This window comes from Lagenorhynchus albirostris, chromosome 14, assembly GCF_949774975.1.
Source record: "Lagenorhynchus albirostris chromosome 14, mLagAlb1.1, whole genome shotgun sequence".
Taxonomy (NCBI): Eukaryota; Metazoa; Chordata; class Mammalia; order Artiodactyla; family Delphinidae; genus Lagenorhynchus; species Lagenorhynchus albirostris.
This window is the reverse complement of record NC_083108.1, coordinates 48,890,885-48,907,706: the sequence shown is the minus strand read 5'-3', so window position 1 is coordinate 48,907,706 and position 16,822 is coordinate 48,890,885. Positions and strand designations below refer to the sequence as shown.

The window sequence follows — 16,822 nt, the reverse complement described above, 5'->3', positions numbered from 1 at the left end:
TGCAATTTTACAAAGGATAGGTTTTCAGGCTGTGGGAGTGGGCAGAAAACAGTGGATGTGCTTCAGTATGGGCAAGCGTAGAAGCACTCATGGAGAAAAAATAATTCAAATTATGCTAATGAGACAGCAGTTCGGATAGGTCGTGTCCAATCTAGAAACATGACCCGAGTCACCATCAGCAGTTCTCTGAGGATATTAGTTCAAACAGTCCGAAGCAGCTAAAAACACAAACAGAAAGGGGTTGCTGTTTGGGGCACAGTAGGGAGCTAGAAGGGGCTTCAGAAATAATCCAGTCCACCTTTCTTAATTTCTGGATAAAAGACTGAGACCCTGAGGGCTTGGGTAATGCCTCATGCATAGCAGAGGTCAATAAACATTAGTTTAAGGAGTGTGACCAAAAAAATGTGTATTTCCAGCCACGCTGCACACAGATACTTTTGCTTTATCTTTGCATCAACTTCAAAACCTTTCAAAGTAAAAAAACACAATGAAATAGAGTACTACGGAAAATTCCTGAATTTGGAAAACAACTCTAGGGTAACTGAGGCAGCAACAGGGTAAAGGTAAGTTTTCTTTTTTTTTAATTTAATTCTATTTATTTATTTTTTATACAGCAGGTTCTTATTAGTTATCTATTTTATACATATCAGTGTATATATGGGTGAAGGTAAGTTTTAAAATGACTTCTTTAATCTGGAGTTATGAAAACTGGATGACAATATATGATAAAAATGTATAAAAGGATGTCACTGAGAAATAGGTGCAATTTGAACTTCTCCACCAAATCTTTAGCCCTAGGATTGAGGAGCAATTCTAGGTCCTTGAAGGGAGAATTTTAGAAAAGGACAAAGCAAGCACTAGTTTATCTGGCAGATTATAAACCCGTCTGTACATCTGAGATTGCACCAGATGAAAACATCAACAAAGAACATGGAAAAAGGTTCAATTCATGGGCAATAAATCTACAACGGGATACTAAGAACAGTTTCAAGTATGTGGGCCATTCCTAACCCTTAAGTTTGACACCCTGGAAGGCAGCCGCATTCTCTTACAAAATTTCCCTCAGAGATATAACCGGAGTCAGAGCACTGGGTTGAATGGGCAGTGTAAGATACACAAACAAACAAACAAAATCATGTTTACCTGTGGGGTGAGATGCAAACGCCAGGAGCACCACGCTGAAAAAGAAACAGCAGACTCGTGAAGCTGGCTTCCCCAGCACTGAGAAAACAACATCCATTTTCACCCATTCTACTTGGAAACAGTGAGATTTGCCTAAAAGCAAACTATCTGCACTGAATGGTCTCGTTCTGCCTAAATCCAGCTTGTCAGGGAGAGAGTGAGAATCTCCTGAAATGCCTCAGGTTTGGGCAAGAGGGCTGGATCTCCCCTGGGATGGACTCTGAGGGTCCGTGCCCCTCTTGGAGGGTCAGCCCTGCCACTAATGATTATCATATTCACCTAATCCACAGAGTATGTGTCAGCTAAACAGAGTCTAAATTACAAACAGGCCGCAGCCTAAAAGTGAGCTGTTGAATGTGAGCTAAACCACAAAATTAACTACACAGAAGAATAGGTAAATTTCCAGGAAGCTAGCCCACAAAATGACCCATGCCATCCACCCTGTGTCTGAAAACTACCCGGACCAATTTGCAGTTGATGCTGTATGGGATGATGCAGGCCATACCTGTGCTTGGCTGTCTCCCATCTTTATCTCTGGAAGCATGTCCCATCTCCTGGCGCCTGTCTACAAGTGCCTTTGTGTGGTCCTAAGCCCACCTTCCGTACCCTCTTCCATCAAAACTCATGCCACGCAGGCAGCTGATTTAGTTGGAGGTTAGGAATGAAACTTTTAATTCAAATATAAGAAGGAAAGTTTTCTTAAAGCGCTGGATGGCCTGCTCTGGTTCTCAACCCTGGATATACATCCAAATAGTGTAACATCCTGGCTAGAATCTCTAAGGTACGGTCCGGGCATCCATTGTTTTTATTTGTTATGGCTCCCGGAAGCTACAAAGTACCAGGATCAGGAACCACTGCCACAAATCTCCAGTTGGTGACCTGACAGCCAGGGAAACCAATGTTAGCTCCTCAGCCCTGCTCTTGGGTTATCTCCCAGCATCATTTCTGTTTTTCTGATGGTTTTCAGAGGAGCAGCATCACAGAAAGAGGCAGGAGGAGAGGAGGGTTGTGACAACGGCCATAAGAATAGTCACATTCTGGTCATTCGGAAGTTGTAGGTTTGTGAGACAAGGGTTTACAGGTAGCTAGCTGTAAAAAAATACACACACTACAGACAAGACTGGAGATTCCCTGTCCTTCTCATGGGCGTCTGCTTGCTGTCTCTTCTTTCTCCGGAAAACACATACCCTGTACATACTCCATTACTCTATCTCTCTCCGGAAAACACATACCCTGGACATTCTCCATCATTCTATCTCGCTGGATCCCCTCTCGGCTTCAACTTCAGCAGCAGAAGTTATTGCTCCTATGGCTGGATGTGAGGGGCCCCTTTCCATCCCAAAACATGTCCCAGGGCCTGACACGGTATCCCAAATGCCATCATCGGAATCACCCCAAAGGGTGACTCTAAAAGAAAACACTAGGGAGTTAAAAATAAGAGATAATTAAATAAAAGAGTTGGCTCTCTAGTCCATGTCTGAATTTTGTAAATATAGAGTTACACCCTTCTAATTCCTACACTGTGATGATCTGGGAAGCAAGAACCGTATTTTATTTATCTTTGGAGCTCAAGTATTTAGCAGGGCCAGATACATGGCAGGTTCTCCCTATGTTTTCAAACCAGCAGAGAGAGATCAAACCAGCAGGCAGAGCTCCGGGCTGGCACCTACAGGCGCAGCTACCCTACAGAGCTGAGTGAATGCAGATCTCTGGAGGCTGATACCCAGGGCCTGTGGGAAATCGAATCTCAGACCTGGCTCATCTTCATCACTTGTACTGAAAGAAGACGTGGAAACAGCAGTGTGGCGTTGGCGGGGTGTGTAGCGGGCTGAGGCAGGAAGCCTTGAGCACCTGGCTCCCAGGTAGTGAAACCCTCACACGGGGGAGGGCGGAGAGGGGGGAGGGCAGGAGAACTAGCTGGGGGTCACAGCGGCTGTTTTTTTCCACCCCCAAAACCCTCTGCTGCTCGCCTTGGCTATAAGCTCTGTGGGGAAAAAGAACTGTCTAAAGTAGTCCGATGTCATGGAAACATTTCAAACACCAAGAGACTTCTGCATTTTCAGAAACATCTCTTGAAAAGGCAGCTGGTGGGTCTGGGCAGAGTGGAACTAATGACTGTTCCACTGAGTACAAAAGAGGCCCCAGCTATGTTTGGGTTGAATCCTGTCTTCAAAAAGGCATTTTCATAAATACTAAGACATTTAGGAACTTTACCTGTAGGTAGAAAACACAGATCTTGAACGTTTTAAGCCAACTTCCTGCAGAAATCCATGTGGCCAAAGGCTGAGAGGCACCTCTCCGACCTTGGTCCTCTGGACTGAATGTTGTTGCATTAGGCAAACTTGAGTTCTAGACAGCAAAACCTCACTTTCTCAATTAGGTCCCTCAGTGCACCGTGTGGGACTCTCAGAATGCAAGAATACTCCCCAGCTATTCTACTTAGCAGCCAACCCCTATTCTTTACTTGGCTTGGGGCAAGGGTACAAATGGAAACCCATATACTACACTTACATATTATAAACCAAGCCTCAAACTTCATCCTACCTTAACAAATACACCTTCAAAGCAACCTGAAAGTCCAGATTAAAATTGAGAATTCTTGGAGTCCTTGGAGCTTCTTGTCAGAAGGTGGGGACATCCTGCCTCTGGCTCCCAGCTCCCAGTGCACCCTCTTCTCTCCCGACACCAGACTCTGTCCTGCACCCAAGGACCTCAAACATGTGTATATGGACACCTCAGTCTGCAAGCCCACCCTCCATGCACATCCCTCATACTAACAGCCTCTCTTTGGACATCCATTGGGTCTCGGAATGAGTTAAGAAGACAGACCCAGGGAGGCCTTGGAATCCACTTGGGTCGGAAATTCCAAGGCCCAGTCTAGAAGGAAGGGTGTGGGCTCTTAGCCTTACAGACTCCATATGACTTGGGGAGAGGCATGGCTCTCTTAAGTGTGGGGCTGGATGGAAGCCCTTCTTGCCTGGCCTAACGGCAGGACCACTATTTAGTTTCTGCAGTTCTGATCATCTCACCAATTATTTAGCTTGCCTTCCTGGTAGGCAGGCACACTGGCTCAGAGCTCCCTTATCAAAATATTACTGGATATAACTGACTCACTTTGCTGTACAGCAGAAACTAACACAACATTGTAAATAAACTATACTCCAATAAAAAAATTAATAGAAAATATATACATTATTGGAAAATAAAAATCCATTAGCTCTAGAAGAATATGAGTTATTCTTTGAAAATTTAAATTATATTTTACCTGAATAGATAGTTTAAGTACTGCTGGTCAATGTCACTAAGAAATGAGAAAAAAAAAACCATGAAAGGTAAAATAATATGTGTTTAACATACACAAAATAGTCATTTTCTTCCATTAATAAATTAGATCTATGTATAAGTTCCTAGATTTATAAATCATTAATAAACACTAAGAAAAGTACTTTATATTCAAAACCATTTCCTGGCTCATTTTTTAAAAATGTTTTCAATTTAGTACTATCACATGCATTTTCACTTGTGGCCGATTATGTGTACATTTGCCATTTTAAAAGGAGTGTCAGCTCTCTCAGGTCACTGGACTGGCTTCTAGGGCTACCATACTTGACAAATAAAAATACAGGACACCCAAATAAATCTGAAATTCACATAAAGAATAATGTTTAAGTATAAGTATGATCCAAATATTGCATGAAACATACTTAAACTAAAAAAATTATTCTTTGCTTCTCTGAAATTCAAATTTACCTGGGTATCCTGTATTTTATCTAACAACTCTACTGGCTTCTTGCTGAAAAAGCACTTTATTCAAAGAAAAAGTGGTGCCCTAAGGACCCATCACATACCCTCAGCATGTATAACCTTCTCCCAGGAGTCAGTCCCTTCAGACCTTTCTTTGTGGGCCTCAGACAGCCCCGAAACCCAGTGGCCAGCTGGCCAGTGGAGGGCTCTGACCCGGCGGCTCCAGCCCAACCAAGGCCTGAATTCTCATCTTTTTCATTTACATTCAGCAACTCTGTTCCACTGACTGCCCTCAACAAAGGCCTCATTTTACCCCAGAACAGAGCTGGTGACGGGGGAGGCTTCTGGGTCTAAAGTTAGGAAGGGGTTGGAGAAACAAGAGAAAAGACTTGTGCCTCTGAGCTGGAGGAAGTGAACTGGGGCCCAAGGCAGCCGGTCACGCAATTTTTGTCAAAATGTCATCTAAAGGGCCACCCTGAAGGAAGAGGAGAGAGACTTCCAGGCTCTTTGCACATCGCTGGCAATGGTTTAGGTATTGATGGACCAGGCCTGCTGCCCTCCCCCCATCCTGGACTCATGGAGTCTCTGGCTGATGGAAGAAGCTCACGACCCCATGGGTCTCACCCCTTTCCTTTAACCAAAGGACGACTCACCAAACTTTAAAAGTTTACCTTAACGCGTTGGATTTCTGGGATTTCTGTAGTATCTTATAAGCCCCTGGAAAGGAAGCAACACAAGTCACTGGCACGCGGCATTCTGTGGAGGGGGCCGGCTGGTGCTTCCTGGGAAGCATGAAACCCGCAGGGAGAAGGGCCCCTCTTCCCTGCAAGGGTCACCCGCAGCCAATAGGGGGCGACCAAGAGCACGTTGGAGAATTTCAAGGATGCACATTCGATAATCCCCCAGATGATGCAGTTCATAGAGAGAGTGCTGGGCTGGAAAGGCTCGTGGTCCCCAGAAGAACACAATTAACAGGATTGTTAAGCCTGGATTTCCTTTGATGGTGCACATGAGAAACACCGCAGGACTTCTGACCCATGTGTCACAAAGTCAGGGCACTGTTTTTCCCTCTAAGACTACAGATAGGAAACACTGGTTTGAAATAAAGTAGATGGTCCTTTTATTTCACCCACTTAATTTTTTTTTTTTTGTATACTGCTGAAAGAGAGTGTTTTTGACACAAACCTCTGGATCTGGATCTCTTCTCACCATTTTTAGAGAAGACCAACCAGCACTGCACAAGTGGATTTGAGCAAGCAAAGCCTGGGCCCTGGCGAGTTAATTAATGTCTGTCATGAGAAAGGCGAGACTCTATGGAAACTGCAAACATTTCAGGAAAACTCCAAAACAGAAAATTCAAACCAGAAAAATGCCCATTTAATTTTAACCTTGACACCTTAGATTTCATCTTCCTATTGTCCAGGATCACTAAAAAGTGGATACATGATAAGGAATAATAAGTCTCAATTGTTTCAGTAAGACTTCTTTAAAAACTTACCGACGGGGCTTCCCTGGTGGCACAGTGGTTGAGAATCCACCTGTCGATGCAGGGGACACGGGTTCAAGCCCTGGTCCGGGACAATCCCACATGTCGCGGAGCAACTAAGCCCGTGCGCCACAACTACTGAGCCTGCGCTCTAGAGCCCACGAGCCACAGCTACTGAAGCCCACACACCTAGAGCCCATGCTCCGCAATAAGAGAAGCCACCGCAGTGAGAAGCCCATGCACCGCACGAAGAGTAGCCCCCACTCGCCGGAACTAGAGGAAAACCCACACAGCAACAAAGACCCAACACAGCCAAAAATGAATAAATAAATAAATAAATTTATTTAAAAACCCTTACCTATGCAGAATAAGTGAATTATAGCCCAGAAATAACCATCTGGATCAAACTGTAACACAAGATTAAAAAAAAAAAAATTGGCTGTAAGTACAGACAAACGGGATCCAGCATGATGATCAGAAACACTAAATGTCAATGCACAGTGCCAGGCATGGTGCCAGACAGGACTCTGGGGCCTTGGGCCAGTCCCTCCTTATTTCTCACCCAGTTGCCTACAACATTTCCTAACAGGGCTCCCTGCCTCCAGCATCTCTTTCCCCATCCCCCCAACTCCCCAGCACTGCATCTCTAAAAAGTAGACCTGATGCTGCCGCCTATTGCTTAAAATCATCCAGCCATCCCCCAGTGACTTCAGGATGAAATGCAAACTCAGGACACCCAAGAATCCCTATGACAAGCTCCTATCAACCCAACCAGTCCCATCCACTGCCCATCCCCCTCCAGAGAAAGAGAACTTGCACGTCCCTGGCCAACTCAGCTGAGGGGCACTCCCGCCTCTTCTTCCCTTCCGTTTTCCATTTATCTCACCTGACACACTCTGTTTTACTTGTGACCTGTCTCTGTCTCCACCCCGCACTAGATGATTAACTCCAAGAGGGCAGGAATTTGCCCAGGGACGCACACATAGTAGGTGCTCAATAAAGTTGAATCACAGGCCACTCAGGACGCCTCTAGGGCTCTGTCCGTACCTGCCTTCTTCTCCTGGGTTGCTCCTCCTCCCCCTTCAAGATTTAGGTACAGTAAGCAGAGCCTGGCTCCAGCATCAGAAAGATCCGGGTTAATTCTCTTGCCCCCTTCCCTTCCCCACATCCAAAAGACTATTGCCCATCTGCTATAAACTAGCACGGTAATTAAAAACATGTCTTTTGGGGCTTCCCTGGTGGCACAGTGGTTGAGAGTCCGCCTGCCGATGCAGGGGACATGGGTTCGTGCCCCAGTCCGGGAGGATCCCACATGCCGCGGAGCGACTGGGCCCGTGAGCCATGGCCGCTGAGCCTGCGCGTCCGGAGCCTGTGCTCCGCAACGGGAGAGGCCACAGCGGTGAGAGGACCACGTACCGCAAAAAAAAAACCATGTCTTTTGGAGGCAGACAAGTCTAGGTTTGAAGACTGGTTGTGCCACCATCTATACACTCACTATACCAAGCAGCTGAAAAAAAAATTATTTTAATCTAAGTCTGTTTCTTCTTCTGTAAAATAGTAATCCTAACCATTCAAGGTTTGTTGTGAGAATTAAATGAAACCGAGTATACAGAGATCTCAGCACAGTGCCTGGCACACAAGTGTCCAATGTATGATGGCTTTCATGTTACTAAAACTTGATATATTAACTGGAACAAAATAAAGGATCAGTGACTTAAAAAGAAAGAAAGAAAGAAAATAGAAAGATCTGGGTTAAATTCTAAAATCCCCACTTATGTGTTAGCTGGTGACCTTTTGGGCCTCGCTATTCTTCAGCTATGAAATGGAGATAATAATAGCTGCTACCCTTGTGGAATTGCTGTGAGATTAAATAGAGTGAGGCCCTAAAGCACCGGCACAGAGCCTGGCACACAGTAAGCTCCCTATAATTGCTCCCTATTCCTGCTCCGAGCCTCGAAGGATCCCACACCTCCCCGGACAGAGCCCTGGCCTCCCTGTGTTATAATTATCGGTTCATCGTCTGCCCCTTCCCCTTTGCTCTGACTAGACTCCGACTTCTGCCTGGAGGATGGCAATCCCTGCTTGTGCCCCCAGAGCCTGGCTCGGTGCCTAACACTTGATGGGAACTGAATAAATGCTGGGGAAGAAAAGAAAGAAAAAAAAGAGCCCGAAATGAGATGACTCCTGGAGGTGGGGGTGGGTTCTCAGTGCCTAAGAAAGAAAAACTCAGTCTGACAAAGTGAAAATCACTGTGCAGATGAGGCCCTTGGGATGAGAGGAAAAGAAAATCAACTTCACCTCAGCGTGTGGGGCTGGAGTCATTTGGATGTGCAGGTCCTCCCAGCATGTGCAGAGGGTGGACCGCCCCCATCGCGGCACCCAGAGGCCCGAGGTCTGCGGGCTCCCCTGCTGCAGCCTGGGAGAAGGCAGAGACCTGAGGAGAGGTGTTGGCCTGGCCAAAAAGTGCCCTAGGGCCCCGAAAGTTTGCTTTTACATGCCTTTGTATAGGCCAAGGTTATCCTGCTTCTCAAAGGAAGGATTCGGAAATTCTGCTCATCCACGAAGGCTTCAGAGATACCTGGAAGGCAAAGTGAGTCTGCCTGAACTCACCTGGGAGTCGTTGAAGGGCAGGCACCCTGCGGCAGCCAGGAGAAAGAGGGCACTGTGGAGAGGGGGTAAACACGCAGCTTCACTTGTCAACGTCAAGGGTGAGTCCCGGAGAGTGTGGAGGTTGAAATACACGGACTGGAGCTCGGATGAGGCAAAGATCTCGTGAGACCACACCCAATTCCCCCGTTCATCCTCTGAGAACCTCACTACCCATGCAGTTTTCAATTACGTGCTTTGCTGACACCAGTTTCTTCTCTGGGGCTCGGCTAGCCATCTTCCCAGAGACAGGCATTTGCAGGACATGTGCAAAACCACAGCTGGCTCACTTGAGAAAAACAGTACATATAAAAGGAGGCTTCTTTAAACTACCGATCCCCAAAAATACACTAGTGGAAAAGCAGGCAAGCAGACTACAGTTATTCCGCTTACCAATAAGAAAACACCACGGAAAGCACATTACAAACTTATCGCCTTACCCAAATGATCAAACTTAACATCTCCAATAGTGGGACAGAGCTACGCCATGTGCCTCCTGATACGATGTACTGAGAAGGGCACAACGTCACTCATGTGGTATTCCTGCCAAATATGCATAACCTGGACTGAATCACAAGGAAACACTGAGACAAACCCAAATTCAGGGATAGTCCACGAAACAATGGGCTTACACTATTCAAACTATGAAGCCAATGAAAGGCAATAAAAAGTCGAGAAACTGTTTCAGATTAAAGGATATGAAAGAGACATGACATCTTTGGGGGAAGAAATTACTATAAAAGACAATATCGGGATCATTGGCCAAATTTGAACATCGACTCAATATTACATAACAGTATTGTATCCGATGTTAATTTTCTAAACTTAAACATTGCACTGTGGTTATAAAAGAGCTTCTTATTTTTAGGAGATACGCTTTGCAGTATTTAGGGATAGAGTCATAACCCCTGCAACTTATTCTCAAATGGTTCAGAAAAAAATAAGAGTAAGGGGCTTCCCTGGTGGCGCAGTGGTTGAGAGTCCGCCTGCCGATGCAGGGGACAGGGGTTCGTGCCCCGGTCCAGGAAGATTCCGCATGCCGCGGAGCGGCTGGGCCCGTGAGCCATGGCTGCTGAGCCTGCGCGTCCAGAGCCTGTGCTCCGTGACGGGAGAGGCCACAAGAGTGAGAGGCCTGTGTACCACAAAAAAAAAAAAAAAAAAAAAGAGAGTAAGAATAATTATGTATATATTCTTACATATTTTATGTGATATATATGTACATATGTATATATGGAGAGAGAAAGCAAATACAAAAAACGTTATCAGTGGGTGAATCTAGATAAAAGGTATATGGGAGTTCATTGTAATATTCTTGGAGCTTTTCTATCGGTTTTAACTTTTTCCCAAATAAGGGAATTCCCTGGCGGTCCAGTAGTTAGGACTCGGCGCTTTCACTGCCAAGGGCAGGGGTTCAGTCCCTGGTTGGGGAACGAAGATCCTGCAAGCCACGAAGCGTGGCCAAAAAAAATAATAATAAAATAAAACAAACAAAAAAAAGTTTCATTAGAAAAAAATCTCTTATACATACCAAAATATTTATGGCTGAAACGCTACAATGCCTGGGATTTGCTGAAATGAGGTGCTGGGTAGAGGCTTAAGTTGAAAACTGTTGAATCTGGGGGATGAGTCTACAGAGCTTCATTATACTGTTCTGTCTACTTTTATATCTGTTTAGAAATTTCCATAATAAAAGGTTCTTTTTATAATTCTTGCACAAAAAAGTAACATTGCCGATCACGATATTTTCACATTTTCTCATTCATTAGAAAGTCGATTTGGAGATCCTTTTTGGCTTAGAAATCAGTGGTTTTTAGATGGTATATGGGCTTCATATACCAAAATATCTTGGCCTATAGTTTTTGCCAATCATTCTCTTCTCCTAAAGAAAGGCACCAGAAAACACAAAACCCAAAGGACCACATGCTCTTTCCCCCTCTTTCCATTTTATGACGCAACAACATATTCAGGGTTGGGGCCCTTCTGACCATTGCATTACGCGGCGAACAGCAAAGGATCAAAGACATAAATGGGGGCAGTGAATACAGCATTTTCACTGTTAGGGAACTTTATCATATGACATCTCACACCAGTATATGTTCTACATACATATCAAATTCTGTATTACTTACATATATATACGGAATACACAACAGCCTGATACTCATAACCTAAGTACACTGGCAATAGTGACGCTAATCGATTCTGTCCACACACCCCCCACACACACACACAGTCCTCACTGTTGTCATCACACGTAGTGTGTAACCCTTAAAAGACTAGCATGGCTGCTGGGCCTGAGGCAGGAGGATGGGTACAGAGGAATCCTCAGAGCTGGGGCCTCAGGGCCTCAGGAAGGGCAGGACAACACGGGACAGGTCCTAACCACTCCAGTCCTATAGCCTCGCCAACTTTAAAGGCACACACTCAAACAGCCTTGAGACAATTCCCTGGCACCCGACTGCTGAGGGATTCGGAGGTCAGGGCGGGGTGAGAGGAGGGAGGTTGTCCAGGAGGGTTTCTGGGACTGCACAGGAATAGGCAGGCTGTAGGCTGTGGGGAGAGGAGAACCCTCATGGCTTTGGTGTCTGCCTGCAGTGGACAGAGGCTTTAGAGGATGCAGGATGCTTCCCCATCCACAGGCAATGAGCGTTAGATCCCCTCAAGCAGACAAGCCCTCAGGGCTGAGGGGAGAAGTGCCAGGTGTGAGGCAGCCCCTGGTTTCCCACCGAACTTGGCCTTGAGCAACACCTGATTACATCAGGCATAAATGGGTTTTAATGCCTCTCTTTAACACCCGCTAATCTTTTAAATAAGACGATGCTTCCTGACAGTGGGATTTTTTTTTCTTCAAGTAGCAGCCTGTAATAAAGGCAAAAAAAGGAGATTGGATGAAAGCCCAGAAATATATGAAACAAAAAGTCCTAAATCCACGTATCAAAACATTCTGCTGGTTTTCTATCTTCAGGTCCGAGCTTCGCAGCTACTGCCGAGGAAGCAGGAAGCCACCAGAGGACAAGGCACCCAGGTCAGAATTAGCACAACAGGAGCACAGGGACCTGCCAGAAGGTCCAGCCCAACTCACGTTTCAGCTGGGGAAACTGAGGCACAGAGAGGTATGAAACCTGCCCACGGTCACGGCGCTGTGTGGCCCAAGACCACGACTCAGATCCGTGGATTCGCAGGCCAGTACTTTTCCACCATGGGAATTCTTAAAAACCCAATGAGGATCAAACATTATTTTTAAAACTTTAAGTCACTTCCATTTTTCCATTTTCATTCTTCATCAGTATTGCACAACTCTTAGTGAAATTCTGGGCATCAATGGCTGAAATCGAGCATGAGTTGTTTTCCCCTTAGGGATAAAATATTTCAGAAAAAAAAAGAGCAAATTTGAGAATAAGACACAAAATAGGGATATGTGAGTGTCTGTAATAAACTCCTCTGTCAACTCTCAAGTATGAATTGTCAACAGACGGTTTCTCATCGAAGTTAATATCAGGTTAAATCTTCTATTTTAGATGTTTGTGAAGTTGTTTTTTTTTTTTTTAAACTTACCTACAGATCTTCGCAGGAGATGTTTTCTGTATGAAAATAAAGAGACGTACAATTAGTCTTTGAAAATCCTTTTTTGTTCCCCTTGAAAGTAAATATTTAGATCAAGAGGCACATAAATTATGAATAAGTTTATTGGGGGCTTAACAACTTGCTGCACTTCAGTATTTATTGAGGCTTTTTCTGCTTGGACCAAACGAAGGATGACTCAGAGGTCCAGAGTTGAGTCACTTCAGCAAAGCACTCTGGATGAGTAGTTTTACCGCTCTCACCATTAGAACTATGTTTACCCACAAAAAAGCAAAATGACGCCACGCCCAAGCCTTCGAATATCTTACACACCATGAAAAGGAGAGAGAAATCAATGTACCCTGTGTAGGAAAAGAAATTAAGCTCTTGTTCAACTTCTCTTCCGGTCTGTCTCTTTAAATTTTCCTTTCATTAATCCAGCTCTGACCCTGAGCAGTGCTATAAATTCTCTGGTATGATGTGTAAATTAGGAAACAGAAAAAAGGAGAAGGGACATTTGACTCCATCCCTAGAGAGAAGGAAAAAAGGGCAGATTGGGGAAATCTACAGTTGCCGTTTAGAGCTCCCTGAAATGAAGAAATTCTAATGCATACTCTACCTTTGTTACCTCCTTTTTATTGGTCAGTTTAAGGGAATTAGTCCTTGGCACTTGGGAAGAAAGCTCTAGCAGGAAGAAGCATAGATTTTTTTCATATTTGACAGGGGAAATGGTCAGGCAAGATAATAGATTAATTCTGGACATTTCAGAAGGATTATTTTGCTAGTTGAGGACAAACTGCAATTTTCTTTTACTCCAGCTCAGATAAAGTGCGAACTATGAACATATTGTTTAAAAATGAAGCACTCAAAAGGTACAAAATTTCAGTTATTATAAAATAAGCAAAGCCTGGGGACGTAACATACAGCGCGGTGACTATAGTTAACAGCAGCATATTGTATTGAATATATTCGAATGTTGCTAAGAGAGTAGATCTTAAAACTTCTCATCACAAGAAAAACAAATGCGTGGTCATGGATGTTAACTAGACTTATTGTGGCGATCATTTCGAAATATATACAAACATTGAATCATATTGAACACCTGAAACAAATATAATTTTATCTGTCAATTATATCTCAATTTTTTAAAAAAGTAAAGCACTGGCAAGAGAAACATGTGGTTTGCTATGAAGGCTATCTTAAGCTTTCATGTGTGACTAAATAATCCACATTGCATTGTTTTAATAAACACACGATGTGTGTGTACAAAGCAGTGGCTCCCATCTTTAGATCCTTTGTTATCACTTACACGTTATCTTTCATCTTTGTGGAACCGGCCTCAGCAGAGACCAAAGGCAAAGCCAACCTTGACTCCACTGCCCCCCAGTGGGGACACTTATCCCTTCAGTACAGAAAGGATGACACACGCAGAGGTGACCTGGCTCCCACCTGGATAACTGCCCCCAACATGGGAAAACGTGTCACTAAAAGATTCTGAGCTAAATAAAGCTGACATTTCCAGAGTTCGGAGGAAGAGAAGGAATGGAGAGGATGGAGACAAAAAGGATGCTCAACTCTTCCATGAGTGACATGTTCACCAGCAGGTGCTCGGGGGCTTCCGTTACAAGGCAGCAAATCAACTCTAGTGCCTGAAGGAGTTTGCCCATCCCACAGAGGAGAGTCCTTTTCATTTTGACCTCCTCTGACTACAGGAGCCCAGAACCTGAGACATGGAGAGTGAACACCAGCAAGAAATTCATTACGGAGCTCCAGCCCCCAAGGCTCCGAGAGCAAGCGAGGAGTGTGTGTCCGGGATTCCCCTCCGCAAGCCCCTCGGTCCCCAAATCACCCAGTGATGAGTCCCAACGACATCTCAGCTCTGCGTGGGTCACTACAACTCCTCAAGAGTCACGTTGCCAAAGTCACAAGAAGTAGCTGACGCCGCTCTGGGTAAGCTGTAAGTAGCTGACACCGCTCTGGGTAAGCTAACGCGCTCTGAGGACTGCTAGTGCTGTCCTAGGTGCTCGACACATATTGACTCATGTCACTACGGGTTAATGTACAGTCCTGGGTTACGTGCTACAGATGAGGATTCTGAGGCACAGAGAAATCAGGTAAGTTGCTTGGGATCACAGGGTGTGCGCCCAGGCGATCGAGCTCCAGAGTCTGACCCTTTTGGACTCCATTCTGTCACAGCCAGTCCTGCAGTGACACCCACCGGCCCTTTCGGGCCACTGGCCTTCATTGGCTGCTTCCTCTCTGCCTGGGTGCCCAGAAAATTCCTACCCATTTGTGTGACTGGGCTCATATCTGGCCCTGGCAAGCAGACTTACCCACGGTGCACCCACACGTCTGTTTCAGCCCATAGGACATTCTATGGGCATCCCAGCACCTGTTTACATGTCAGCTCCCCATTCAGCCTGAGTTCTGTGAGGGTGATAAATGTGTCTCTCCACATCTGTAGCTGTAGAGCTAGCCAGATGTTTGACATGTAGCATATACTTCATAAATGTTGAGCGAACCAATGAATGAATAGCAGTATTTTAAGGTTAAACCGTGGCAAATATATCTGCCAAGTTATCGAGACTAATTCCACAAGCCACACGCTAACTTAGAGTCAAACTGTGTGCGTGTGTGTGCACATACACAAAGAACTAGCTATGGCTGGTGACAATGAACCACAGCCCAGATAGAGCTTATTCTCATCATCTGGGAGCGAGGTCATGAAGAGGTCAACTCTACTCTCCCAATGCCATTCTAGGGAAACCTGACACGTAATGGACCAAAGAGCCTACGTCCGGAGTCACAGGTCAAGTCTGAGAGGTGGCGTCCAACCATGTTCCTCATGACACCCGGTCGCTTGGTCATGGCTCCAGGCTGAATGATCAGGAATGTAAATCATACGAAGAACATATCACGGTCATCTTCATCACAGAGCAGATTTTAACACCAAACTACTAGAAACCACCTACAAATCTACAAACAGGGACCGGCCAACACACTGCATTCCATGTGGAGAGAAATGAGGCATTTAGGGATTCCGACAAATCGATCAATGGGAAAACAGGACGTATTTTATCATTTCTGTAAATATTCTACATCTGTCTGAACTGAATGAATGAAGTCGTTTCCTCTAGGAAGTAAGATCACAGTTGATTTCTGACATTTTTTTCTCTGCATTTTCTACGACTTATTACATCTTATGATATTCGTAAAGGAAAGAAAGGGTTTTTTTAAAAAATAACTAAATAGATATGTAACCCACTCAATTGTTTCCTAATGATGTTGTTTTGTGTCAGTAATGAAATGGAGTTAAAGAGTCACAATATTTTGGTATTCACCCAACTGCTTCCGAGGAAAGGTCCTCTTGGCCTGGGAGTCTGACCCTTGCGCTCTGCTTGGTGGAAATACACTGAGGACCCTCCAGCCCCATGTCCCACCCTCATCTTCACCTACCTGATCTGACTTGTCCATCAAGAAGCAATACCCCACGGAGGGACTTCCCTGGCGGTCCAGTGGTTAAGACAGCGCACTTCCAATGCAGGGGGTGCAGGTTCTATCCCTGGTCAGGGCATTAAGAACCCACATGCCACATGGTGTGGCCCCCCAAAAAAAGAAAGAAGCAGTATCCCATGAAGATGGCTGGATCTCATCCCTAGACCAGGTAAATCTTCATTTTTAATTCACACAAAAGGTATCCATTTTGTGAATAAGAAGTCTTCTTTGGAATTTGAGTGGAATTGAGTCAGGGTCTGACTAGTCTCCCAGAACCTGAGCAGCTCCTGGAACCTAAGTGACAAGTTAGTGAATATTTCAGCTCAGCTCCAGTCCTTGGGCTGAGACCTGGGGCTCCAAAAAACACCCAACCACAGGGTCACTGCAAGGAGAGGGCTGGAAGCAGGCAGAGACACAGGGAAAATCATACTGTATTTCACTGAATTTAAGATGCCACTGATTGTAAAATTAGTATTTTTTATACTACTAAGAAAAAAAAAACCAACAAACATTAGACCAGGACATACCATTGACTATAAAACCACCCTGATTTTAGATCGTGAAAACTTATTTTTTATTTTTTAAAGAATTATTTTATTTTTACTTATTTATTTTTTTGACCACACTACGCAGCATGTGGGATCTTAGTTCCCTGACCAGGGATCGAACCTGTGCCCCCTGCAGTGGAAGCACTTAACCACTGGACCG

The 16,822-nt window shown here is 44.9% G+C and overlaps 1 protein-coding gene across 4 annotated transcripts in view; it reads right to left on the bottom strand.

Annotated features, from left to right (window-relative positions):
- Positions 1-16,822, bottom strand: part of TMEM241 (transmembrane protein 241) — a 108,318-nt gene that overhangs the window by 52,701 nt on the left and 38,795 nt on the right. For all 4 annotated transcript variants that reach the window (XR_009534874.1, XM_060121778.1, XM_060121780.1 and 1 more), the window contains exons 6-11: positions 12,614-12,639; positions 9,023-9,074; positions 6,771-6,819; positions 5,598-5,643; positions 4,448-4,483; positions 1,144-1,178 (exon numbers count right to left, since the gene is read on the bottom strand). Coding sequence is in view for 3 of the 4 variants with exons in the window: in XM_060121778.1 (XP_059977761.1) it covers positions 1,144-1,178; positions 4,448-4,483; positions 5,598-5,643; positions 6,771-6,819; positions 9,023-9,074; positions 12,614-12,639 (244 nt within the window). In the remaining variant the exon portion in view is untranslated. The remainder of the gene's footprint in view (positions 1-1,143; positions 1,179-4,447; positions 4,484-5,597; positions 5,644-6,770; positions 6,820-9,022; positions 9,075-12,613; positions 12,640-16,822) is intronic.